Raw genomic sequence first — 26,499 nt, forward strand, 5'->3', positions numbered from 1 at the left:
TTTTTATAGTTTAGAGAGGCTCCTGGGAGAGAAAGAAGTAGCTGAAGTTAAGGATGGGGGAAAAGAGTGGTGCCTGCTTTCTGTAAGTTCAAGTTTCCTGAATATGAACTGTCAAGCTGACCTTGCAGGGTTGGTCAATTTCCAACTTCAAAGAACAAAATGTCAGGTATAGTTGGCAAGCTCCCATTAATATTAAACATTCTATTAAAACTAATATTAGTTACCTTATCTGAAGAAAGAGATAAAATTGGAGAAAGGACTCACATATGAGAAAAGATGAGATATTAAGAATAAAGCAAAGGGAAATAAATTTGGTTTATCTGAGGTCAGTGGGCAGGCAAGAACTAGATTACAGTTGAAGAGATTCTTCTTATTCCTGCAGTTGAGGGAAACTTATCTCTTCCATAAATATTTTCATATTTGCTGGAAGAAGAATAAACAACCAACATCACCATGAAAATGACATTATGCAAGCACACCAGAGCATGAAAATGGCATCACTTATTTTATACCCTTTTTGTGCCTCAATATAAGCTGTCCTCATCCTTAGGCAGAGGGGGACAAGAAGATGGGGATTTTTTTAATTAAAGGGGTAATTTATTCTTCTGTGGCACAAAGCTTATAAAATAAGTTATATGAACTTGAAGTAAAAATTACAGAAGATGGCATCAGAACTCTGAATAGGAAGGACTCATGGTCTGCTTCCTCTTCCTACACAACTATATAACAATAAAACTCCTCAATGACCTGCACCCGGTAGAGTTAACCCAACCCTTTTAATAATCCATGCAAGATGCTTGTTACTATAGTAACACATTTTGTAGCACCACTTGCCTGTCAAAATAATCTCATGAAATAACATGTTAAGAAAATGTCTTAGTGAATTTGAAAGTACAAAGTAAATAAATGTGTACTTTAAAAAAATATAAAACATAAATGGTTTGGTTCACTGAGTCTGTAATAAAGGACGCAGTAACTTGTAAACCAGTGGATTCAAATTGAAGAGAGGGATAATTTCCATTTTAAATTTTGTATGAGTGGCCTGGGTTATGAATTTAGGAGTACTTGCTCAGTGCAACTTGCATATGTTAAAAAATAACTGATGTGAACTGAACATAGAGTTAAAAAAATAGAAGATGGCATCACAACTCTGAATAGGAAGGACTCGTGGCCTATTGAATAATTTTTAGATGTTAAGAAATGTTGCTTAATATCTTTTTGTACACTGATGTATTACCATATTCTGTATAAGATAGCAGCCAGTAGTTTCAGAACCACTAATTTTGTTTTGTTTGTTTCTCCAGCCTCCTTTGTCTTGTGTCATATTTATGTTCTTCTGTGTTTCTGTCCATGCTGCAAGTTCCACCCATTTTAACATTTCATCTGATAAAATGCTTTCCAATCAATTGGTTATTGCTGATGAACAATTTTCCTAACTTGGCTTTAGAGCTGATATTACCATGGGATTAACAGGAGGGAGAGGTCAGAACCACTACTCATTGATTCAAGTTGCCTACAGACTTGAGAAGGCAGCATTGCATTAGTTCAACTTCATGTCTGACTTTATATATATATGGAGACAACTCTGCATCCTCGGGACTCAAACCTTTTAATGGGGGGGGAGGGGGGGAGGTAGTAAATAAAAATCTAGGATCTGAATGTCAGGTGGACCAAATAGATTCATCAAACAGATCTAAATTGATTTTATTTTTTTGGACCAGGTTTTATATACCTCCAATTTAAAGAGAATCAAAGTAATAATCTAGGGCAGGGGTGTCAAATATATGGCCCATTGAATTGCTCTATCCAGCCCACTGGGCTACCAACAAGCACCTGAAACTTGGGGGGGATGGGGTTTTCGGGGGTGTGGCCAGTCACAGAATTCAGGGTTCCGGGCCCTGAAGAACAAGCCCCCTGGTGGCAGGAAGGCAAAGAAAGGCATATGCAGCCTTGGTCACACTGCAGCCACCTGCCTCATCACCACTACCACTACTACAGCAAGTGGCCACATGGCCTGCATGCTTGTCATACCTTCCCCACTACCAGCCCTGCTACTGCCCTGTGCCTGAGGCTGAAGCCACTCCATGCCATGGGCTGGACCTGGCCTGAAAGGTCTGGATCTGGCCATCACAAGGTGAGTTTGACATCCCTGATCTAGGGGAAAAATAGAGATGGGAGTCTAATTTGCAAGCTGTTCAGTGTTTACTCTATCTCTCTTCTGAGCAGGATTGCCAAGATTTTTTTTAATTGACATCCTGCAAGCTTTTTACTGATAGCCAAACTTTTTTACTGACACGTTTTTACTGATATATGTTTATATAATGTAAATATAATGTAAATGTAACTCTTGTGCCAAGTCCCAGTTAGAAAGGCTGGGTTCAAATTTAGGAGTTGAATATCAAACACAGCAGAAAAAGTAAAAAAGTTTGGTTGTCAGCAAAAAGTTTGCAGTAAAAAAACCTTGTTTGATTGCAGTGATAGTTTACATTGTGCTCCCCTCAATCTCCTTCCAGGGGCCCACTACTCACCATCACACCCTAATACCCCCAACTACACCTTGAACCATGCTATACTCCCCAACCTACCCCCAAGCCTTGCACCCACTGGACCAGCGGAGCAAGTCAGAACCCCAAAGAAGCCTACCTGTGACCCAGCAGTATTACAGGATGCAGCAGCAGAGAATGCTCCCTAAGGGTGCTGCACTCCCACTCAGATGATGCTGTTGTCCTCTGTCTGTCAGATCATCAATTGAGCTGTAGCCACGTAGTGTTTTTACTGAAAGCTAAAGTATTTTTAGCCATTTTAGCCTGATATTTTACTGAGAGTAAGTACATTTACTGATAGTTGGCAACTCTGCTTCCTTGTGAAATCAGTGACTTGGCTCTCACTGACCTCAGTGTAGTTTTGACTATCTGATCCTCATGTAACCTATCGACCCTTTCTCCCAATAATGATTATCGCATCTTGACACAGTGTCTTAAAATAAATTAAGAAAATGAGGACCATCTCCTGTGACTTTTAAATAAGAAATATGTACTTTCCACAATACAAGCCAAGTTATGTTTTTATTACTGGCAAATATCTAACTAAAGATCAAATTCTATATTGTGACTAAATTTTTACCTTCTTTTTGCAAAAGATGCTGGCCAATCCAACAAAAAAAACAGTTACAGAATTACATTTTCTATGAAATATGATAACTGGATAGGAGAACAAAAACCTATAAATGTGCGATGTTTCTATAATATTCCACCTAGTATATAATTCTTTCCTAATTTGGAGGAGTGAAAGTTTAATATCATTATTAGTTGTCATTTTCTGGAGCTTTTATTGAAAAATAACAAAGTAAAAGGTAGTTTAAAGTGAAATAAATATTATTTTTCAACTGACAGGTTGCAGGGCAACTATGCTGTACACTCTGCATAATTTTAAAATCAAATGTATATTATGCTCACTCCTAATTAAAATCCAATTTAGTGTGGCCCAGCACATGTATTTTTATATAATATGATATGTATGTTACAGATCATTACTTGAAGAGATACATTATTTAATTAGAAATTGCAGAATATTTACTGGCTTCTAGGCATGTGAAGTTTTGTAATCAATCTTACTGTCTTTATATTAAAATAAAGAAAAATGTGCAATTATAGTCTGCCACTAAATTTCACTTTCCAAGTACTATTTCTTTATCTATAGAAGACTTCATCAACAAACTTGTCACCAGGAGAAGAGGAAGAGGAAGATGCGGGTGAAAACAGTTGTGGTCCCACAGGTTTATGGGAGGCATTAACACCTTGCAATGGATGCAGGAACCTTGGATTCCCTATTCTCACACAGGTATCTGTTTACCTTTCCACATTAAAATATCCAGCACATACTTCTAAGTATGTGGAAACAATAATTTTTCCTATGTTTTCCCTTGACAAAATAATAACTTTAAAAAATGAAAAACTGAAACAATATACAGAAAAGGGAGATGTCATATACAATAGATATATTTCATATACAATAGATATAGTGTAGAAACTGCTAAATGATAGCATTGTGAAAAAGCCTGAAAAATACCAAGTAATATCCACAAAAGTGGTGTAGCGAATCAGCGTGACTTAAGCCCCTGACAGATGTCACACTAAAGATGTAATTAACCAGTGTTACCAGATTTGCCCATGACCTTGGGGTGTGCTCATTTATTAGGGATACATTTCTAGGGTCTTGGTAATTCTATCAATGTGCTGCTTGTGTTACTTGTGTTTCTATACAGAGCTGTATATCTCCCTTCTGCAAGTCCTCACCCCCAGTGGAGCTATCTTGCAGGACTCAGTTTCAATGGGGTTGGGTTCCTTGAGTCACCAAATCAGTCATACACACAAACACACACAGATTAACATGACATGCCTGACCCGGCCGGGTTGATCAGCATGGACAGGCTGACACCCTCATATGCCAAGAATCAGTTCATCAGGGCAACAATAAACTGCAGTCAAACACAAGCACACAGTTAAACAGAATACCTCTGAATCCGGCTGGGTGTCCAGCTGACACCCTCATAGGCCAGCATTCAGTTCATTAGGGCACGTCTGAGCCAAACTGGGTCAATCAGCCTGTACAAGCTGATCCCCTTATGTATTCCCAGTTACTACCAGTTTGACTATAAAAGCTATTTATTGCTAAGTTTATGAAATATATAATGGTACTAGTAATAATAGACATGCAAAGGGAAAACAAACACAAACAATTACTAAGTTTCACTAAGTATTTGGGGAAACTTAGCTCAAACTTAACTAATACAGTTCAGGTTCAGAAATCTATGCCTAAAGAGAAAAGAGAGAGAGTGAGAGATGGGATCTCACCAGTCCAAGGCACTCGGGTTGCAACGCTGACAGGTAAAGTTCTTAGCACAATCCTTGAAGGGAGATGATCTGTTTCTTCCAGCTTCTCAAGAACAACAGGGGATGGTGTCAGAGAGACTTCTCCTCTTGAAGCACACATACACACTTTGCTGCTTTTTTTTACAGATTTTTATACCCTGAGTTCAGCGTCTTCAAAGCATTCTTAATAGTGTAAATAATTGTCTTTTCTATTGACAAGGGGTTATCTGGGTTGGAACATCTCAAGAAACTTATTAATAACCAGGAAAAACATAAGGTTATGGAGTAACCAGACACTTAGGAGCCAGCTTGAATTTCCTATGGTTTTTAAGGAGCAACCAGGCACTTAGGAGCCAGCTTGAAATTTCTATGGATAGCAGATATACTGATTGGGATATCTCATGGTTTCTTCAGAAACAATAGATAGCTTGTAGCATCAGGGTTTTGGATTTTTACTTGTTGTGAACAAGCCTCAGCTTAGCATGACTTTTCCAGATCTCACTATGGTCTTTTAACAGACTTAAGACAATTATTGGAGTGTTCATAACCTTTGGTGGGGAGGACTTCCACCAGTGATCCTGGGAAAAGTATGACAATGCTTGTGTTCAGGGCTCTAATGGGCTGGACGCTGCGATTAACCCTTTACCATTGTTCAAATGTTGCCCATACCCCCTCTGACTCAGTCTCTTTGCCTCAGCATTCCCTTAACCAAGCAATCAAGTTTTAGTCAATCAAGTTTAAATAGGCCTCCCATAGTGGGACCGGGGAATGTACAGCCCGAGATGCCTATTAAACTTTTACTTCTGCTTAGAGGTGTGTGTGTGTGTGTGTTGGGGGGGGGGGGGGGGGGGGGGGAGAGAAGTCCTTTGTAAATCCAGATTAGAACTGGTCTGATAAATGCTGAGCTGGGTGTGGGTAAATGTGGGTTGATTAGCATTTGGAGCACAGATTCTCCATCATGCAGTGCTCCGCTGCTTCTCTGATCCCAGAATTCACTGCAGTCTTTACTTCAGGCTTTCTGTTCTCCATCTCCCATGTAAATGAATGGTCATCTGGTTCCATCTCGGATGCAAATGAGACCTAGGGCAGTTGCTCCCTTATCTGGAGGGCTTTAGGTATGTCTCCCACTGCATCTTAATCAGTTTTGTTTAGGTGTGGGGGGGGAGGGGGGTGGAATTATTTGTGAGTCAGACAGGCTGTGTCCTGTGTCAGGTTTCCCCAAGAACACGGAGCTGAGGTAACACCAGTCACACATTAATGCAGTTAATGGCACAATAAAACAAGGAATAAGCCACAACATTATTACACAAAATATATGTAATAACTTTGTGGCTGGTTCCTATCTCACCTTAAATTGTATGTGTTATCAGGCATGAGCTGATTGGGGCTTCCAGCTTCAGGGGCTCATGGGAGCCTTCGACTTGTGGCATGACAAGAAGCACTACTGTTGGGATCACACATCAGTTCCCATGGCTCCTTTAACTGAAGGGCTGCAAGGGGTTTCAGACTCTATAAAATGGCTGTCACTTTTCAAAATGAGTTTAAGGCTCTTATATCACATGGATACTTTTATGAGGCAGTTATTTTTGGGGTGATATCTTTTATTGGACTACCTTCATGTTTTAGATAAAACCGGACAAGCTTTTGAATGTAAGGCATTCTTCATCATACCTTGCCAGGACCCAGCATGGAATCCATAGGACTCTGTGGCTCCACACAGGAACTGTGTCAACCCATGCTTCTGCATGAAGCATGAGTTAGCAGGGTCCCAGTAGAAAGATTCAGGGTTCTGTGGGACCCAGGGAATTCCCACTCCCCTGCATCTCCACACCAGAACCTGTGGTGACCCATACTTCACACAAGAGACACAGGTCAGCACAGATACCAGCGTGGAGGCATGGGGTGCCAGGGATTTTAAGACTCCTTTTCCTTTGCTCTAGAATCAGCACAGGCTTTCCCTGCTTATGGAAATGCACCCCTGGAGATTCCAGGGCAGGTCTCCACAATGGGGAACCCTGACCTTCCCTGCTTACAGAGATATAGTCCCAAGATTCCCCAGGCCTGTCTCAATAGGTTGGAAAAGCCAGGCAGGTGCTCCAGGGATTTGAGGGGCCCAATCCTGCATGGCAATTCCCAAGATATGCAGGATCAGGCCCCTCAAGTACCCACAGTGCTACCTAAGGTCACTGGAGAGTGTGAGCAGCTCTGGGCTGCCTACACTCTCCCACCACAGAGCAAATAGACACCCACCGCAACAAAATGGCACTATTTAACAGTTCCTTTTGTTGCACCACTGATGTGGCATGACAACAGATAGGGATGTCCATTTACTTGCAATTTTTGTGGTGGCACAAATGCAATATTAGGCAATGTCCTCTTTCTACCCTAAGGCACTTTGAGATATTAATTACTTCTCTTTAGTACACTAGTTCATACTTCTTGGGCTAAATAGATAGGCTTGGGAAAAAGCAGCTCTGTGATTTTCCTAAAAATCACAAAGCACCACTGGTCACCACTTTATAGCTGCTATTGCAGCCTCAGGGCTGAAGTGACATTGTGGATATTGCATGCATCCCCAGTGGGGGAATAATTGGTAGATTCATATACCCATGTATTCCTTAGCTTACTCCAAACTTCTCCAATGCAATGATATAAATGAAGCCTCCCTGTGAAACAGATATGCCCTGTTCAGGGTTCCTGGTCCGGTGTTGATTCATTTATTTATTAGATTTTTATGCTGTTTTTCCCAACAAAAGCTCAGGGAGGCACGTCCAGATGAACATGCATATACGTTTCCCTGGGGATAAATAGCAGTGGCATATAGTTGTGCTGCTGCTGCTGCTTCCTTCCAGGGAATGTCCATGCATATGGACTCTGGCACATGGCAAGTTACTCCAGGGGGATAGGGGAGGCTGGGGCCAGCACCTGTGGTCCTGGGGTCCTCCTGGGCTCTAGCAGTAGCGATCCAGTGCATGGAACCTGGATAGCACCCAGAGCATGGCTTCAGCTGGCCAGGCTTTGGTTTTGGTCGGTACATGCTGCTGCACGTGCACCACCCTGATTTTTTTCAGGTACAGGCTTTGCTGACACAGGGATCTCCCAGTGCCAAAAAAACCCACCATCTTGCAAATTAGCAGTGCGATGAAGACCTGCATGTGTGGTGCATGCAATTTGTGGCATTGCAGACGGGTCTGAGGTTCTGCATACTGCACGTATGCATTCATCTGGGTGCACCCAAGGTGGCTCAGGTTTGCAGCATCCTGTTGTTCCTGTAGGTATTGCTGCAATACTTGTTCTTCAAACAGTAAAACTATGATTAGTATACTATATATAGTCATATACTGTGGGACAAATTCCCTTTTATTTTAGACAAAATATCTCTGTATGTGATTACAAGATTGTACATAGTTCCTAATGTTTTGAGCTTTCTTGGAATGGGTATTTACATATAACATTTAAGGTAAGGTAACATAAGATAAAAAAGGAACTGCTTTTCAGGCACAGCAGTCTTCCAGTCAGATCTTATGATGGAACAGTTTTTCATTGAAATGGGCCATATTCCCCCTATACTCCCCGCCTGCCACAGAGGAAGGCAAAAATCCCCACAATCCATATCACTCTGACTATGGGGTAAAATTAATTCCTGACCCCAAACATGGTGATTGGTCTGACCCTGGTTCAGGCTTTCTTTGTCCAGAGAGGGGTTGAACTTCCATCTCTGACTTCCTACCACAGTGCTCTAATCAACCACCCAAAAGGTTCATCCAGCCCCCTCTCAGACCCCTCAGACTTCCCGTTAGCACTTTGTATAATTGTAACAAGGTCAGGGTCCCAGGGGTGGCAGTGTCACCCCTTGGTAGCTCTGCGACTGTGCCTGCTCCACCCCTAAGGTACCATCCCATCTCACCTGCCATGCCTTGATGGAAATAATGATAGATGGGGAGACTGCCCATGAACCTTAACATGGCCACGGTTCCACTGAACCTCTGCCAGTTTCTGTCTGCACCCAGGCCCCTCACCAGCTTCACTGGTCCTCAGGCCCCTTGCTGCCCCCCTCTCCCCTCTGTGTCCTCCATCCCACTGGAGTTTGTCATGGGGCCAGTGCCTCGCCCGGCTTCATGATGTTCCCCACTCCACCACCTGAGCTTGCTAGAGGACACCAGACTGGTTTGCTTTTCCACTGTCCATCGCCACCACCTCTACGTGCTCATGCACTGCACTGTCCATCATGCTGCCCTCATGTCCTGACCAGACACCAAGTGGCAGGACCTGCCCAGCAAGGGCATGGCTGGGACATCCCAGTGGCTGAGTATGTACTCCATCCTCATCCCACGAACCACTGGGGACCTGAGCTGGTGGCTCCTCCATGGAGCTGTTGCCACAGTCGTGTATGTGGCAAGCTTCACAGATGTCTCCTGCCCCTTCTGTGAGCAGAGGGAGACCCTGGGGCATGTGACCCTCAAGTGTGCCAGGCTGCAGACCCACTACCTCCACAACCTCTTCTTGAGGTTCTCGTTGAACTTCATCCCCCACCTTTTTGTTTTTGGTCACCCCATCCACAACCCCACCAAGTCCTGGGACCTCCTGGTCAACCTCCTGGCCCTGGCCAAGCAGGCCCAGGAAGGAGGCTGTGGCCAGGAAGATGCCCAGAAATTGCAGAGCCACTTTCCTCTCACTTGTCTATGCATGTTTCTGCTCAGAGCACCAGTGGGTGGTATCCACCGGTTCCTTGGATGCCTTTGAGGACTAGTGGGTGCAGCCCAGGGGACTCTGCTCGGTGTCCCTTCAGGCACACTTATTTTCACGTTTTGACCCTTTGACCCACACGACACTCCTATCCTGTTTTTTTCATTACTTGTCCCAAGTATTTTGTTGTAGCATTTACTCATTAGCCTCCATACAATAGGGGATACTCGTTAGCCGGGTGGGCTTTAGGGCCCATGGTGTTTATTTATAACATTCAAACATGCCCCTCACTGGGCCTTACTTAATAACTGTGCCACTGGAGGGCACCCCAAGCCTTATAGGCTAATTGTGTGGCTCCAAGTTCCCCTTACACCACACCCCATTCCTCACATGTGTTACTTCATAGATTTCATAGACATTAGGGCTGGAAGGGACCTCGGAAGATCATCAAGTCCAGCCCCCTGCCCAAAGGGCAGGAAGTCAGCTGGGCTCATAGGATCCCAGCAAGATAAGCATCCAGTTTGCTTTTGAAGGTGTTCAATGTAGGTGCTTGAACCACCTCCGGTGGCAGGCTGTTCCAGACCTTGGGGGCTCGGACAGTAAAGAAATTCTTCCTTATGTCCAGCCTGAAATGGTCTTGTAGTAGTTTATGAAAGTAGTAGTAGTTTACTGTCATCACTGTTGGGGCTTTGGCCTCCCCAGCCTCTGCCCCTTTATTCTGACTAGGTTTTCTAGCCTAGGCCCACTGCATTGGACCTGGCTTATTTGAGGATCTAGTTCATGTTTGTCCCTTCCATCACCACGCCCATCTGCTGGGCCCCTGGCCCCTGCCTCTGTGCCTCAAACTATGCCCACTCTGGGCTCAGTACTCACTAGAGCCTGGCAGGGCTCAAGGTAGTTATGTGCCCCTTGGGCATTAGTGGGATTTCCATAAATTTCCCCTACCGGTCTAAACAGTAACATAATTATAATCCCCTGGGCTATAACAACAATAACCATGGGAACAGCCCTCTGCCTCTTCAAGAGAGCAAACCTTTACTCCCTAGTACAGCATGGGTACCTTGTGAGCTCCCCAAGCTTCACTACTCTTATAGGTAGCAAAGCAAGCAGTCAAGCATCCCTGGGTGGCTCTCCTAGGCAGGAGCTCCTTCCCCTGCAGCTGCCAGGGAGAGAACCCCTGCTAGCCCCAGCCTTGCGCTTATATGTTCCCAGGACCCTGCCTGCATCTGCTCAGCTGACTGCCTGCAGGTGCCTGATAATGACCCGATTAGCCTGTTGCCCTGGAGGCTTGCAGCTGCTGCTTAGCCTGCAGTGCTCCCTGGCTGAGCTACTATAATCTTAAAGTAACAGGGAGCCCCAGGATCTCTGTTACAATAATTAAAAATAATTCACATAAACACTAAAGTTTATTCACTAACATTTATGGTATTCTGAAGAGGAACCAAACTAGCTAATATCTGTACTCCTTATCCATTGACTAGACAGTACCCTGGCAAGCTAACTGGAATCATATTGCTGCAAAGAAGGATGGCTCATCAGCAGAGATCCAGGTTTTCCTTTTGTGTGGAAATGTAGATTTTCTCTTTTAAAGGAAAAAAACAATGGGGAACCACAGGCTTGCCTTTGCAGGCTGGCAGAGTTCCAACCTGCAAGGGGTTGCTTGGGTCTGGGGGAAGTGGAAGGAGGCCAACCCAATACAGGGGGCACCATGTGCATGTGCACATGCACACATGTATGTGGCAGTCAGGCAGTGTGGTGGAGAGCAGCTCCCTGCAGGTAATAGATCCGTGCAAAGCTTCAGGTGATGATTCAATTTGGAGGAGATTCGGCCCAATTGGCAGCCAAATCTCTGAATCCGAATGAAATCGGGAGACCAGTAAAAAGGTCTGAATCAATTTGGAAAAGATTCGAGAGCTTCAGAGATTTGGGCAGTCCCTGCACGCCGCTCGATGTGGACTCCATGCTGGTAAGTAGGAGGTGGAGGAGGGGGGCTGGAGGAGGAGGGAGGGGACCTTCCAGGCCCCATCCCCTGCCTGCTCCCAGCACCCCCGAGCACCCCCTGCCTGCTCTCCCAGCCCCGCCCCCATGTCTGCTCTGCCCAGCCCCAGCTCCTGGCTCTTTTAAAAAAAAAGTCCCACACTCACCTGCTCCTGCCAGGTGCGGGGCAGGGGGCGATCCCCACTGCCCCACGCTGCATGGGGGGCTCTGCCATGAGCCTCCATCTCCCGCCCACTCTGCCAGCCCACCCCCCCACATGGCTGCCCTGCCTGCCTCAGCTCCCGGTTCTTAAAAAAAAAAAAAAAAAAGCCCCACACTCACCAGTTGCTGCAGCAGCCATCAAGGCTTTTGGGGGCTTGTGGCAGAGCCCCCATGCAGCAGGGGGGCAGTGGGGGGCAGTGGGAATTGTCCCTCTGCCTGGCAGGAGCCAGTGAGTAAGCAGTTTTTTTTTTAAAGAGCTCGGAGCTGGGGCTGGGAAAGCAGGTGGGGGATGAGGGCTCATGGCAGAGCCCCCCATGCAGCATGGGGCAGCGGGGATTGCCCCCCTGCCTGGCAGCATCTGGTGAGTGCCGGGCTTTTTTTATTTTAAAGAGCTGGGAGGCTGGGGCCCTGTGGGGCAACCATTGATGCACCTGGGAGGGTGGGCAGGGGCTGGGGCCTGTCTGATTCAGAGATTTGGCTGATTCAGTGGTGGCTGAATCTCTGAATCAGATTTGGCCGAATTGATTTGAGACAATGATTCAAATTACCAAATCGGATCACTGTCCCCTGAATCAGCTGAATCCAAAGTGAATACTAGCCGCTTTGCACAGGCCTAGCAGGTAATTCTAGAGGGGGAGGGTGTGGGGGAGTAGGAGGCATAGGTGATATGTCAGGGTGAAATGAGGGCCACATGCTCCCCCCAGATTCATGCATCTGCAGTGGGCACAGGGCTGAAGTCTAGTCAAACCAGCATGGGTAGGAGCTGCCTCTGCAGTTCAGCGGGTGGGACCCAGTGAGAGAGGGCGGAGCAGGATGACGAGACTTTTTGCCATTGCTGCTACTGCCACTAGGACCTCTGCACCAGCTGCACTGCCAGCAGCATGAGGAGCAATGGATGGGGGGCTGTGCTGTCTTCACCTCCTTCTGCCCCAAGCTGCTCATGTGCTGCTGCCACTGCCTTCAGGCTCCAGCCCTACCCTGGAGAGGACATGGGGTTGCGGGGTGGTGCAGGTAGCTTGAGGGGAGTATTGGGCAGCAGTGGCTGGGCCATGACATGGGGTAGATCCACAGCCCAGCATACAAGCGGCTGGTGGCATAAGAAAGTGAGGGCAGCATGGTTGCCCCCTGGTCCATTACTACTTTTGCTGCTGGTGTCTGGTGTGGGGGTCCCAGCAGCAGCAAGGAGCCTTGCTGCCCTGCTCCTCCTTTCCATACTGGCTCCCACGCACTGGGCTGTGGAGGTCCCTGGGAGGAAGGCAGCAGGGTAGGGATCCGTGAGCCCTACACTGGGCAGCCTGCATCCTTTCCCCCACCCCCCATGGGCTCCACTCAGCTTATTCATAGATTCATAGATGTTAGGGCCGGAAGGGACCTCAATAGACCTCAATAGATCATCGAGTCCAACTCCCTGCATAGGCAGGAAAGAGTGCTGGGTCTAGATGACCCCAGCTAGATGGTTATCTAACCTCCTCTTGAAGACCCCCAGGGTAGGGGAGAGCACCACCTCCCTTGGGAGCCCGTTCCAGACCTTGGCCACTCGAACTGTGAAGAAGTTCTTCCTAATGTCCAATCTAAATCTGCTCTCTGCTAGCTTGTGGCCATTATTTCTTGTAAAGCCAGGCCATTTTTTCTTTCTTGTAAAGCCATTATTTCTTGTAAAGAGCCAAGCTCTGCCCGTCTGCCCACAGGCAGTGGGGATGGCCAGGCTCTGTGCTTCTTCCTCCACTCTGGCCACAGCAGCTGTCTCCTCCTGTATACAGCAGCCAGGGCTCAGGCACTGCTGGCCAGCTGTGAGTCAGGGAGCATGCAGAATGCAGCCACCAGGTCTGGTAGCCCTAGCAGCTGGGAGCACCCTCCGTCAGGGCTGAGGGGGGAAGGGGACTGCAGGTTGGAAGTGAGGGGCTCCAGAGGGGACAGGGGGCTGCATATCAGGAGTGAGGGACACTGGCCAGAGTTGGGGGCTGTGGGTTAGGAGTGAGAGGCACTGGCAGAGCCGGGGGCCTGTGGGTTAGGAGTGAGAGGCACTGGAAAAGCTGGCAGGCTGCAGGTCAGGAGTGAAGGGCATTGGCAGGGCCAGGGTGCTGCAGGTCAGGAGTGAGAGACACCAGCAGGGCAGGGGGCTATAGATCAGGAGTGAGTGGCATTGGCAGAGCCAGGGGGCTGTGGGTCAGGAATGAGGGGCACTAGCATGGCTGGGAGGGCAGGGGACTGTGGTTTGGGAGTGAGGGACACCATCAGGTGGGGGGGGGGACTGTGGCTTGTTAGTGAGGGGTAACAGCATGGGCAGGGGCAGACACCAGCATGTCAGGGCTGCTCAGCACCACAAAGCAGCAGGGTGGGGGAGACGGCCACAGCTGGACTCACACCCTCTTGAGTGAAGGATGCAGGGGGAGCTCTGATTTTCCATGATGAAAAATCCAAAATCAAATGCCAAAATATATAGGTATTTGGAATGTATTTTATTATAATAATTTCTGGCACTAGTAGGCTTCCAAATTGCTTTAACATTGTAAGTATACCAATAAAAAATTGTGTTCAACTGACGCCTATATTATATATATATATATATATATATATAGTGGCATTTCATTTTAATCACAGAAAACATAGATTTGGAGTTTTTAACCAGAGAATTTTAGATTTTTTTAACAGAGAAAACCAGGATCCCTGCTTATCAGGAAAGTTTAGAATATGACAGAAAACTTGCTGCTGCACCCTGGTACTGTTTTGTCACTTCTGTAATGTCTTTCCTGAATTTCTGTGTTAGTGAAAGTGAGCCTGTCAAATTTATGGTGAACTATGCCTATGTTCCTAAGTGTATGCATACTTGATGCTACACTGACACAGCTTCTTCAAAATCTTGTGTTGAAAAAGGTTGAGATTTCCCATAATTACCACCCTATTAGTAGCATATAGGGTGGTTGCGCAAGGTGACTGTGTTTTTATCTGTTGTTGTCATGGGATTTGATCGTGTGCTCATTTGAAGTAAATGATAAAACTCCTAATGAAGTGAATACAAACAGGGCCAAGGAAAAATGCACTTAGAATCACAGAATAATAAAAATCAGGACTGGAAGGGACTTGAGGTCATCTAGTCCAGCCCCCTGCTCAAAGCATGACCATCCCCAACTAGATCATGCCACCCAAAGTTTGTCTAGCTGGGTTTTGAAAACCTCCAAGGATGGAGATTCCATCACCTCTCTGGGTAACCTGTTCCAGTGTTTTACTACCCTCCTGGTGAGAAAGTCCTTCCTAATATCTAACCTAAGCATCCCTTGCTACAACTTGAGACCGTTGCTCCTTGTTCTGTCATCTGCCACCACTGTGAGAACAGTCTAGCTCCATCCTCTTTTGAATCTCCCTTCAGGTAGTTGAAGGCTACTATTAAGTTCCCTCTCAGTCTCCTCTTTTCTAGACTAAATAAGCCCAATTCCCTCAGTTTTTCCTCATAAGTCATGTCCCCCAGCCCCCTCACAATTTTTGTTGCCCTCTGCTGGACTTTTAAAAATTTGTCCACATCCTTTCTGTAGTGGGAAGCCCAAAACTTGGCCTCACCAGTGCTACATAGAGGGGAATAAGCACTTCCCTGGAACTACTGGCAACACACCTACTGATGCAGTTCAGTATGCCATTAGCCTTCTTGGCAACAAGGGCATACTGCTGGCTCATATTCAGGTTATTGTCCGCAGGTCCTTTTCTGCAGAGCTGCTGCCCAGCCAGTCATCCCCCAGCCTGTACTGGTACATGGGATTGTTCCATCCTAAGTGCAGGACTTTGCACTTGTCCTTGTTGAACATCATGAGATTTCTTTTGGCCCAATCCTCCAATTTGTCAAGGTCACTCTGAATCCTAGCCCTACCCTCTAGCGTATCTAGTACTTCCCCACAGCTTGGTGTCATCAGCAAATCTGCTGACGGTGCACTCTTTGCCATCTTGCAGGTCGTTGATGAAGACATTGAACAAAACTGGTCGCAGGACCAACTCCCGGGGTATGCCAACTAGACATAGAGCCATTGATTCCTACTCTCTGAGCCCAATGCTCCAGCCAGTTTTCTATCCACCTTACAGTCCATTCATTCAGCCTGTACTTCCTTAGCTTGCCTGGGATAATTTTGTGGGAGACTATCGAAATCCTTGCTAAAATCAAGATATATCACATCTACTGGTTTCCCTGCATCCACAGAACCAGTCATCTCATCATAGTAGGCAATCAGGTTGGTCAGGCATGACTTGCCCCTGGTGAATCCATGCTGACTGTTCCTAGTCACCTTCTCCTCCAAGTGCTTAGAAATGGATTCCTTGAGGACCTGCTCCTTGATTTTTCCAGGGACTGAGGTGAGGCTAATGTAGTTCCCTGGATCCTCCTTTTTCCCTTTCTTAAATTTGGACACTATATTTGCCCTTTTCCAATCATCCAGGACCTCTCCTGATCACTATGATTTTTCAAAGATGACGGTCAATGGCTCTGCAAATAAGCAAACTTCCTCAGCACCCTTGGGTGCATCCCATCCAGTCCCATGGATTTGTACACATCCAGGTTTTCTAAGTAGTCCCTAACCTGTTCTTTCACCACTGAGGGCTGCTCACCTCCTTCCCAAACTGTGCTGCCTGGTGCAATAGTCTGAGAGCTGACCTTGCCTCTGAAAACTGAGGCAAAAAAAGTATTCAGCACTTCAGCCTTTCCTGCATCCTCGGTCACAAGGTTGCCTCCCCCATTCAGTAAGGGAGCTACACTTTCCCTGATCCTCTGCTTGCTACCAACATACTTGTAGAAATCCTTCTTGTTACCCTTCACATCCCTTGCTAGCTGTAACGCCAGTTGTGCTTTGGCCTTCCTGACTTCATCCCTACATGCCCGAGCAATGCTCTTATATTCTTCCCTAGTTATTTGTCCAAGTTTCCACTTCTTTTAAGCTTCCTTTTTGTGATTTAGCTTACTGTAGAGTTCCCTGCTAAGCCAAGCTGATCGTCCATCATATTTGCTAGTCTTCCTGTGCATCAGGATGGTTTGTTCCTGCACACTCAGTAAGGCTTCTTTAAAGTACAGCCAGCTCTCCTGGACTCCTCTCCCCCTGTCTGGCTCTCCTCTTCCTCTTCTACCTTGCCTGTCCTTCCTGAACACTTTATACCCCTCCATGACAGTTGTCCAGTCATGTGAGCTCCCACCAAGTCTCTCTTATTCCAGTCATGTTGTAGTTCCGTGACTGTGCAGACTTCCAATTCTTTCTGCTTGTTTCCTAGGCTCCATGCATTCGTGTGCAGGCCCCTGAGGTAACCAGTTGATTGCCCTAATTTCTCAGGAAGTATGAAAGCACCTCCACTGTTGTCCCCTCCTGCTTGCTCTTCCTCCAGGTCTCCAGCTTCTGCACTTACTTCAGGGCTTTGGTCTCCATCCCCCGGTGAACCTAGTTTAAAGCCCTCCTCACTAGGTTAGCGAGCCTATCTGCAAAGACGCTCTTCCCTCTCTTCATCAGGTGGACCCCATCTCTTCCCAGAAATCCTTCTTCTTGGAACAACATCCCATGGTTGAAGAAGCCAAAGCCCTGCTGGTGACACCACCTGTGCAGCCAGGTATTGAGCTACAGAATGCACCTACTCCTGCCTGGGCCCTTTCCCTTAACCAGAAGGATCGATGAGAACACAACCTGAGCCCCAGACCCCATCACCTTTGCACCCAGAGCCCTGTAGTCACTTTTGATATGCTCAGGGTCTCCCCTGGCAGTGTCATTGGTGCTCACATGGATTAGCAGCATGGGGTAGTAGTCAGAGGGCTGGATGAGCCTTGGTAGCTTAAATAGCAAACAACAAGATTTAGTTAATGCTTCAGTTTTTGTGTTTTATTAACATTTCAGTAGCTACTTTCTATTTCATTCTACCTATAATTTAGGTATCATTGGTGTGTGATAAGGTGCAATGTTATCAGATTTCTAGAAACTATACCTACATAATGCTTGCTTACCATTTATCTGCTCCTAATATTTTGTTATTTGTTTTTAAATATACCTACCTAAGATTTTTTTTGTGTTGGTTGTATGCCACTCATGGGGTAAGTATATGTTAATGTTCCCTGGATGAACATATGTGAAAACTTGGATTGATTCCATAAGAGAAAAGACTGTTTTTTCTTGCCTATTTGCTTAGCATAAGACAAATGTAAAGGCCAGTATAGTACTAAGGAAATTGGTTCAAGATAGTATGCCCAATATGTTAGATCTGTGCTCTTATGGTTCATCCCTTTAGTAGAAGAAGCTCATTTCAGGATTTATTTCAATTTTAAAAACAGTATTTTCCTGAATTAGTATGCTTCTCTTCCTCTTAAATAGCAAAACATCAAGCAAACAAATTTTTACTAAAAATTGCCTATCATTCACTGAGAATTAAAAACTTTCTTACATTTAACTCTGAAAACCAGATCCAAAATGGGACTTTGATATAGTGATGCACATGCTTAACTTTTGGATGCCCAGATCTGGAACTGAAGTCAACTAATACAGATTAGACACCAATTTATACTTTTAAATAGAAAGAGTTAGGCACTGGGGGATATGTGTATGTACTGAATGTGTTCATTAGAATGCAAGATAACTTTTGTTTTGTTGAATCTACTGAAGGCAGCTATTGCATAGCTTTACTTAATGTTCCAAATATATTCAGTGCTGGCCAGCATGGCAGCACTCCTTCCCACTCTTGTGGTTGAAGTAATTTTATTTCAGAATGCCCTTAGACAAATACAGCAACTGGCGATGAAGATGGGATCTCATAAGTGGGGCATACATTTACTCAACCAGAAGAATCTGCTGTAACTGTGAATACTTAAAATCTGTTGGGACCACAATGGCCACCTACACTGGAACAACTGGAGGTTATAATAGTACCCTGAAATACTCACCTATGCATGTAGAGGGGCTAGAGCAGTTGTTTGAAGTAAATGAGATTCCCCCATGGAAATATGTAGCCACATTACTGAGTTTGACGGGAGCAAAAACATATAGTTTCTTGCATTGCCTGCTTATCACAGAAAATCCAGCAACTAAAAACTTTAAGGAGATAGTGAAAGTTGTCCAAGATCATCTGGTGCCAAAGACACTGATTACTAAAGAAAGGTTCAGGGTCCATAAGAGAAATAAATTTAAATCTGTTCTCCCTTTTGCAATAGAGCTTTGGAAATTGTCAGAATATTACAACTTTTAGGATGGACTTAATGAGGCCCTCAGAGACATTTGTGTGAGGGCTACTTAATAAAGTCATAGAAAAGAGGCTGTAAAGATGTTACAGGCTGTTTTGAAAGTCCCTGAAAAAATAGTTAAACAGTTAGAAGGCATATTAAACCAGGCTCCGAAGTGTTAAGGGAAAGCATGGGATATCAAAGATATGATGATGATGATGATGATGATGATGATGATAGATGAGAATGAACAAGCCAAGTTTCTCAAAGCTCAGCTAGTTTCTTACATGCTGAATTGGATCATGTAGAAAGGGAGGGTACACTTTCAAAAGAAGCCTGAAGTGAGTGGGGCGTGCCTGTACTGCCAATTATAAAATATGGTGCAGTAAGGGTATGTGGAGACTTTAAGGTTATTGTAAACCATGTATTGAAAGTTGATAAATATCTCCTACCTCAAATGGAAGGCATTTTTGCCACGTTAGCAGGGGGAAAGGAGATTAAACAAATAGAAGTAGAAGATTTAGAGTTTTGTCTTACTATAAACGATCAAAAAAGTGTTACACCATTACAACAGGCTAAAGTTTGGCATTGCTTCTGCCCCTGCTATATGGCAACAGGCAGTGGTTCAAGTGTTACAAGGCATTCCAAGAATACAGGGTGCCCATACACGAGCACAGAGGGGAAGATTAAATTAATTGATTCATCGAGTCTGCTGGTGTGTGGTAATTACTGCACTCCAGACAGCCTCTATGTCTCATGTATCAGCGTCCCCATGCTTCAAAATGGTGGCAGAGGTGCTTGAACTAAAGCTCATCAAACAAGCCACCATTTTGAAGTGTGGGCATGCTAATGCATGAGAGGCTGTGGCACTTTGATTAGAGCAGGAGAGCTGCTCTAAAGTGCTGCTCCCCCACACACACTTCTGGAGCACATGTAAAAGTGCCCACAGTGTTCATGACATTATTGTGACTTGTGAAAAAGATGAAGAATATCTGGGAAATTTGAAGAGAATATTAGTACATGTAGAAGAATAAGGATTATGAGCAAATTGTACAAAATACAATTTTTTCAAGGAGTTACTTGCTTATTGTGGACATGTTATTAATGTGTAAACCCTACATAAATAGATTTGCATCAAACCCAGGTATTGTGTTGTATCCTTTAAATTATTTGCTGCAAATGACCGAGAAATGGATTTGGTCAGTGCCAGAAAGCTTTCCTAGAAGCAAAAAGACTGGTCACATCAGGTAGAGTACTCATTCAGTTTAACCGCTTCCTGCTTATCAAGTAGCATGTGATGCATCTTCATATTGCGTTGGGGCTGTGATATCACATATCATGTCCAATTGTATGGAACAGCCCATAGCATTTGCATTGTGATCACTTACAGCAGTGGAATGGAATTATGCACAAATAGACAAGTTTTAAGTCTGGTGTTGGGAGTTGGGGGATGGGGAGAAGTGAAGAAATGTAACCAATACTTACATGGGAGAAAGTTTACATTGGTCACAGACCACCAACCCTTGGTATGCCCCAGTGACCTGTAGTATGATTGGACAAGAAATGAAGAATAACCCCACACTGGTGCAGGTACATGAAAAATACAGACAACCCTAATTTAGCACTTTTTTATGCACACGAAGATGAACTCACTATATATCAAGAATCTGAGATGTGGGGAATTCATGTTGTTATGTCTGGTAAATTGCACATAGGAGTTTTAAAAGAGCTACACATAGATCATCTAGGACAGTGGGGGCCAACCTTTTTGCCAGAAATTAGCCCCATATCCTCCCTGAGGTCCATTTCAATCCTGTGGCCCTGCCTGATCTGCTGTACTGCTTTCTGCTTCCTGTCCTAGCTGTGCTGTGTATTGCATCTCCTCCCTGCTGTGTGCCACACAGACAGGCTCCCTGTGTCATTTGTGGCACATGTGCCAGAGGTTAGCCACTTCTGACCTAGGAGTTATGAAAATGAAGGCATTAGCCAAAAGCTTTGTATTGTGGCCAAGAAGTGACCAACAAATAGCGACCAACAACGCGACCAACACTTAATTAAAGAATGTATGGAATACTAACAGGTACACAATAGGCATGTCTACATGATACACTCCTGTGCAGTTGTTACCATGCATTTATTTAGTACTTGTATTTGCAAGTACTAAATAAATGTGCAGTAACCAGAGGTACTGTGCAGTAGTGCTGGCAAATATATATTATGGGGCTACTGCACAGTAGCATAACATGTTATGCTACTGTGCAGTAGCCCCATAATACTGTGCAGTAGCATATTAGCACTGTCTGTGCTGTGATGTGCTACCGAGCAGTATTTTTCGGCCACTGCACAGTCAGCGTCTCATGTAGGCGTGCCCAATATGTCCTAACCAGTGCCATTATGCCCTTAGGAATAACCATCCATTCCCTGGCAATGGCTCCATGTTGATCTTGCAGGACCATTTTTGGGAATAATGTATCTAGTGGTGGTGCCCATTCCAAATAGCCATAAGTCTGTATGAAAACTGTTAAAGCAGCAAAGACAGTAGAAAAATCGTGAAGTCTGTTTGCAAGAATGGGATTGCCAGAACAAGTTGTAACTGACAGTGGCCTTCATTTCAGGTCAGATAAATTTTATATTCATGAAGAAAAATGATATTTGACATATCACTTTTCACTGTACCACTCAGCCACAAATAAGGTGGCTGAACAGTTAGTGCAGTCCTTAACAATGCCTTATTGTCCATGAAAGAAGAGATGGGTCAGTACAACAAAAGATGGCATGCTTCTTGCTCTATATGTAAATGCATCACATGCCATAACGAATGGGATGCTGACAAAGCTGTTCATGGGCCAGGATCTCAGGATACGGCTGGACTTCTTCAAACTAGACTTGCAGCAACATGTTAGAAATCACCAGGCAATGACAAAGCAAACATGTGCTCATAACCAGATACAAGTCGGTCAGTGAGCACAGGCATGTTATTAATGGACACTCAATAAATGGCAGCTTGTGGTTGTGAATGCATAAACAGGTCCTGTGGCCTATGCAGTGCAAATCGCACTTCATATTGTTTTGGATTGTGTAGCAGGGGCTGGGGCCAAGCACCTGCTATACCCTTGTGGAGCTGTCTGCGCCAGGGGGAAACTTACCTGGACGTGTCTGGATGAGTGGCATGTCCCTAATACGCTGGAGGAAAAGGTCTGAGGAAAACCGTGGAAACAAGCAGGCATTAGGGGCAGAAGAACACATGTCCCAGGGAGCCTGCTCTGACCGGCCTGGACAGAAGACTGGGCAGTTTAAAGGGAGACAGAAAAAGGTCCGGTGGTCAGCTTCTCCATGAGCAGGAACCTTGCTGCTGGACCAGGATTGAAGATCAGCGGAGCTGAGAGTCCAACTGGCTGAACCCTCATGTAGCATTGTGACCCAGGTGAGCCATGAGCAAGAATCACCCCCTGCATGCCCAGAGAGATAAGTAACAGTGAATGGCAAGGTAGTGGGGGCCATTTCAGCAAGCCCCTAGAGCCATGGCTAAGCAGGGGATATCCCATGGAACAGTCAGCAGAGGCTGACCAGGAGAAGGGAAGGGACAGACCCGCTGAGCAAAGTGGGACCAAGAGAGAAATCGAGGTGGTCAGAGCAAAGAGATTTTCATGGCATGCCAGGGAAAAGAAAAGCAGGAGCTAAAGAAAAGCAGGGCTCAGCCTAACTGAGCTCTCAAATTGGTAGGGAAGCCAAAGCAGTCAAACCTTTTTTTTTAATGTATTCAGGAATTAGAAACAATGGAGACTGGCAGTAAGAAGTCTCCCTTTTGATTTATTGTCCCTGTGTAAATGAGGGTCAACTAGGGACAAGGATCCCCTTTGTGCTTGATTTATGGTTAACAGGGTCCTATTCCCTGGACCTGTTGTTAAAGGGATTCAGTGTACAAGACCTAAAATAAGGCTAGAAGAGACCAGAAAGCTTGAAACAAGTTCATTCTGGAATAATCACAGAAACTTAGTGTTCCAAGAACGAAGGAGTAGAGACGACAACGAGAGAGTGGGAGAGAAAAGGGTACGGGTAAAGCGTAACCTGATTAGTTCAGCCAAGAAGGGATTCAACCAGAGGAAACTGAAGTCAAAGAGCTGCAGAATGAATAACCCAGCAGAGCTTGAGAAGAGACTCTACTAGGTATCTCACACTCCAGACAAACTAAGAATAGCGCCCAACCACCTGAGAGGAAAGGAGCAGGGTTTAGGGGAGGTGGAGCTATCCAGAAGACTGGCATCCCTGCCAGACTGACCTCCTCTCAGAGAATCATCCATCCTCCTGAACATCATTGTACTGTCAAGGCATGGCAGGCAAGTGGGGAAGATAAGCGAGAAGTCAAGGTAATTCCAACGCAGCAGAGTGAGGACAGGAGGATACACCCAAAAACTGCCACATTGAACTTCAAGATATAAAAGTAATGATTGAGCAGAGTACTAAAGTAACAGTTGGAGCCCTACCCATTGTTGCATCACTGGTTTTCAACCTACAGTGGCGACCAGTAACATGCCATAAAGTAGCAATGATCACCAGCCAGTACCTAATGATGTTGAACAACCTATCTCTGATGAGGAGGAGACCTCTGAATCTCTTTTCTGTTGATGCCTCTGGGTTTCAGTCCTCTTTTAAAACTAAGTTCAGAACAGCTTTTGCTAGAGTGCTAGAATTGTACAACAGCAAGAGGAAAATGTTTTCTCCTTCCTCCTTATGTCATGCCTTCAAGTATTTGAAGATTGCTACCATGCCTCCTCTTAAGTGCTTTTTCCACAAGCAAAACATGCCTAGCTCCTTCAGCCTCTCCTTGTATGACTTGTTTTCCAAGCCCTTCCTCAGTCTTGTCATCCACTTCTGGACCCTCTCTAACTTCTTCACATCTTTTTTAAAATGTGGAACCCAAAACTGCACAAAATACCCTAGGCCTAACCAGTGCTCAGTAGAGAGGCACTATCACTTCCTGTGCCTTGCACCTAATCCTTCTATAGATGCATCCCAAAACTTCATTTGCCTTTTGTGCAGCTGCATCACACTGCCAACTCATATCAAGTCTCTGATCTACCATGACTCCCACATCCTTTTCCATAGTGTTGGCATCCAGCCAGGTGTCATCCATTTTGTATTTTTATTCTTTCAAAGGTGTAGCACCTTTGCATTTATCAGCATTGAACTTAATCCTGTTAGTTTCAGCCCAGCTTGCCAATATGTAAAGATCCTTCTGTGTTACAATCCTGTCTTCCAGTGTGTTCACAATCCTTCCCAGTTTCATGTTGTCTGCAAACTTGCCCAAGAGGGTTTGTCCTGGGCCTGGTGCTGTTCAACATGTTTTGTAATGATTTGGATGTTGGCATAGAAAGTTTCTTGAGCTTGCAGAAATGGCACTTAAGAGGAGACATGGTAGCAATCCTCAAATACTTGAAGGCCTGCCATTAGGCAGAGGGAGAACACATTTTCTTTTGCTGTAGAGAATAGGATGCAGACCAACATCTTGAAGTTGCAGTAAAGTAGGTGTAGATTGGATATCAGGAAACATTTTTTCACTGTTAGAACACAGTAAAGTAGTGGAACAGATTGCTTAGGAAAGTTGTGAACTCTCCATCCCTGGAGCTGTTCAAGAAGAGGTTGGATAGCCACTGGTTGGGGATGACCTAGGTGTAGCTATGCCTATGTTCTACTATGGGTATTTACCATGCTTCTGGGCTTTACTGGTTGCTGCATGGGACCAAGGAGGAATTCCTCACCCCATCCCCAACACCCCTGCTGCTATATGCATCAGGGTTTTTTTAAACCTTCCTTGGAGGGTGTTGGCTACAGCCAAGGCTGATGATTTGGACAGGGTTGTGCCAATACTCCTGCTGGGAGTTCAAGATGGAGGTTCCTGGCTATAGGGTCTTGCCCTTCCACTCAGGGTCAGATCAATTACCATATTTGGGGTCAGGAAGGAATTTTAACCCATGGTGAAATTAGCATGGATTGTGGGAGTTTTTGCCTTCCGCTGTAGCACAGGCATAGCCTTCATCCTATGATCTCTTGAGCATAAATTAAGAACCTTTAAAAAAGGAGAATATTGGCCTCTGTGGTCCCCCTGCTTTACTTGTGGCAGGTTAGGGTGTTACATCTTGCATTATGTCAGGGTGGACAATGTAGTTTTGCTAAGAGGTTATGCAGTGGATTTAAAGGCATGCCACCTCCTCAGAAATGTGTTCAAGGTAGTGGTAGATGCTACCAAGGACACAAATTGAAATATAAACCTGATATAGTAGGTGATAGAGCATATCTTCAGTGAAATGGTTAAAAAGGTGATCAACATTATCCAGAGAGGGTAAGCAAGCCACTTGAGAGGCTTGCAGTCTGTGTATTCTGTCACGGACATTTCAAAAACAGGGACAAACTGTGAGATATATTGAATGGGCTTATTAGAATCCAAGCTAACTTTAAAATCTATTGATGGCAAGTAAAGCAGAGCTTTATTTCAGCAGAGCAGGAGCTATGCTAATATACACGTGAGCTCTGAATGCTAACTGGCATCCAAAATCATTGTGAGTGGTTGTAGTCATGTTCCCTTTGGCTGTATGCCACATGCCCAATGAGGTCTCTTCACTGAACCATGTAGCTGAAGCAGATAAAGCTTCACCCCATCACCACAGTTTTGGATCCCATGTCCCCGTGGAAGGGTTTGTCCAGGTCACAAAACTTAGTTATGTTTCTGTTTCATAACACACAGCATACTAAGTCAGGGGATACCTATGCCCATCAATAGGAAGTGAAAGAGAGAGTGGTGGCCTAAATTGCTGCCTGTCTCCCAGACTTAAGCATCTGCTCCTACTGATGAATTAGGTGCCCATCTGACCCTCCTACTCACAACTTGCAAATTCCTCTTAAGACTTAGACAATTTATAGGGATATAGGGAACTGGCTGACTTTCTTTAGAGAAAGTTAAGGTGTGGGGATTTGTGCTCAGTTTTTGTATAATAGACTAGTCTTAGAGCATTTATGCAAAAAGTGGGAGATTTGGGTTTAGTTCCTGCCTCATCTTGAGGAGTTTCAGAACCATATGTCCCACCTCTAAGGAGAGTACCTGAATGACTAAGTTATGGGCTAAACTGGAGTGGAGTACTCTTCATTTTTACAGTTGAAGCTGGGCCATTCTGCAAAAATCATGGGGCCAAACGGCAGCAAGCAGAGGAAACATGTATTTATAGTCCAGTGAGGATGGTAATCCCCAGAGAATAAGCTTATTAATTCTGGTTCTTGTTCCCAATGCTGACTGAGCATTTAATTCGAAAACTATTTAATGCAAAGTGCATCATATTTTATATTTTGTGTTACTTTATCTTTGCAATGTATTTTGTAAACATGGTCATTATTAATACCCCTAAACTAAGGTATATCACACTCTAAAGGCTATACACGCTGATTATCTATAATGTAAACCCCCTGACAATTGTGTTGTGTGTACTTACTCAGTTGAAGAGCTCCAGGTCGCTCAACTGCTTTTTCGAAGCATATAAAATGCTTAGACTCTCTGTCAAATTCACAGAACCCAAGGTATTTAACCAA

The 26,499-nt window shown here is 44.9% G+C and overlaps 1 protein-coding gene across 12 annotated transcripts in view; it reads left to right on the top strand.

Moving 5' to 3' along the window:
• Window positions 1–26,499, top strand: part of ANKS1B (ankyrin repeat and sterile alpha motif domain containing 1B) — an 870,204-nt gene that overhangs the window by 224,576 nt on the left and 619,129 nt on the right. For all 12 annotated transcript variants that reach the window (XM_059726322.1, XM_059726321.1, XM_019480905.2 and 9 more), the window contains one exon: window positions 3,700–3,840. In XM_059726322.1, the coding sequence (XP_059582305.1) occupies window positions 3,700–3,840 (141 nt within the window). The remainder of the gene's footprint in view (window positions 1–3,699; window positions 3,841–26,499) is intronic.

The sequence above is a fragment of the Alligator mississippiensis genome, chromosome 4 (assembly GCF_030867095.1).
Source record: "Alligator mississippiensis isolate rAllMis1 chromosome 4, rAllMis1, whole genome shotgun sequence".
NCBI lineage: Eukaryota > Metazoa > Chordata > Crocodylia > Alligatoridae > Alligator > Alligator mississippiensis.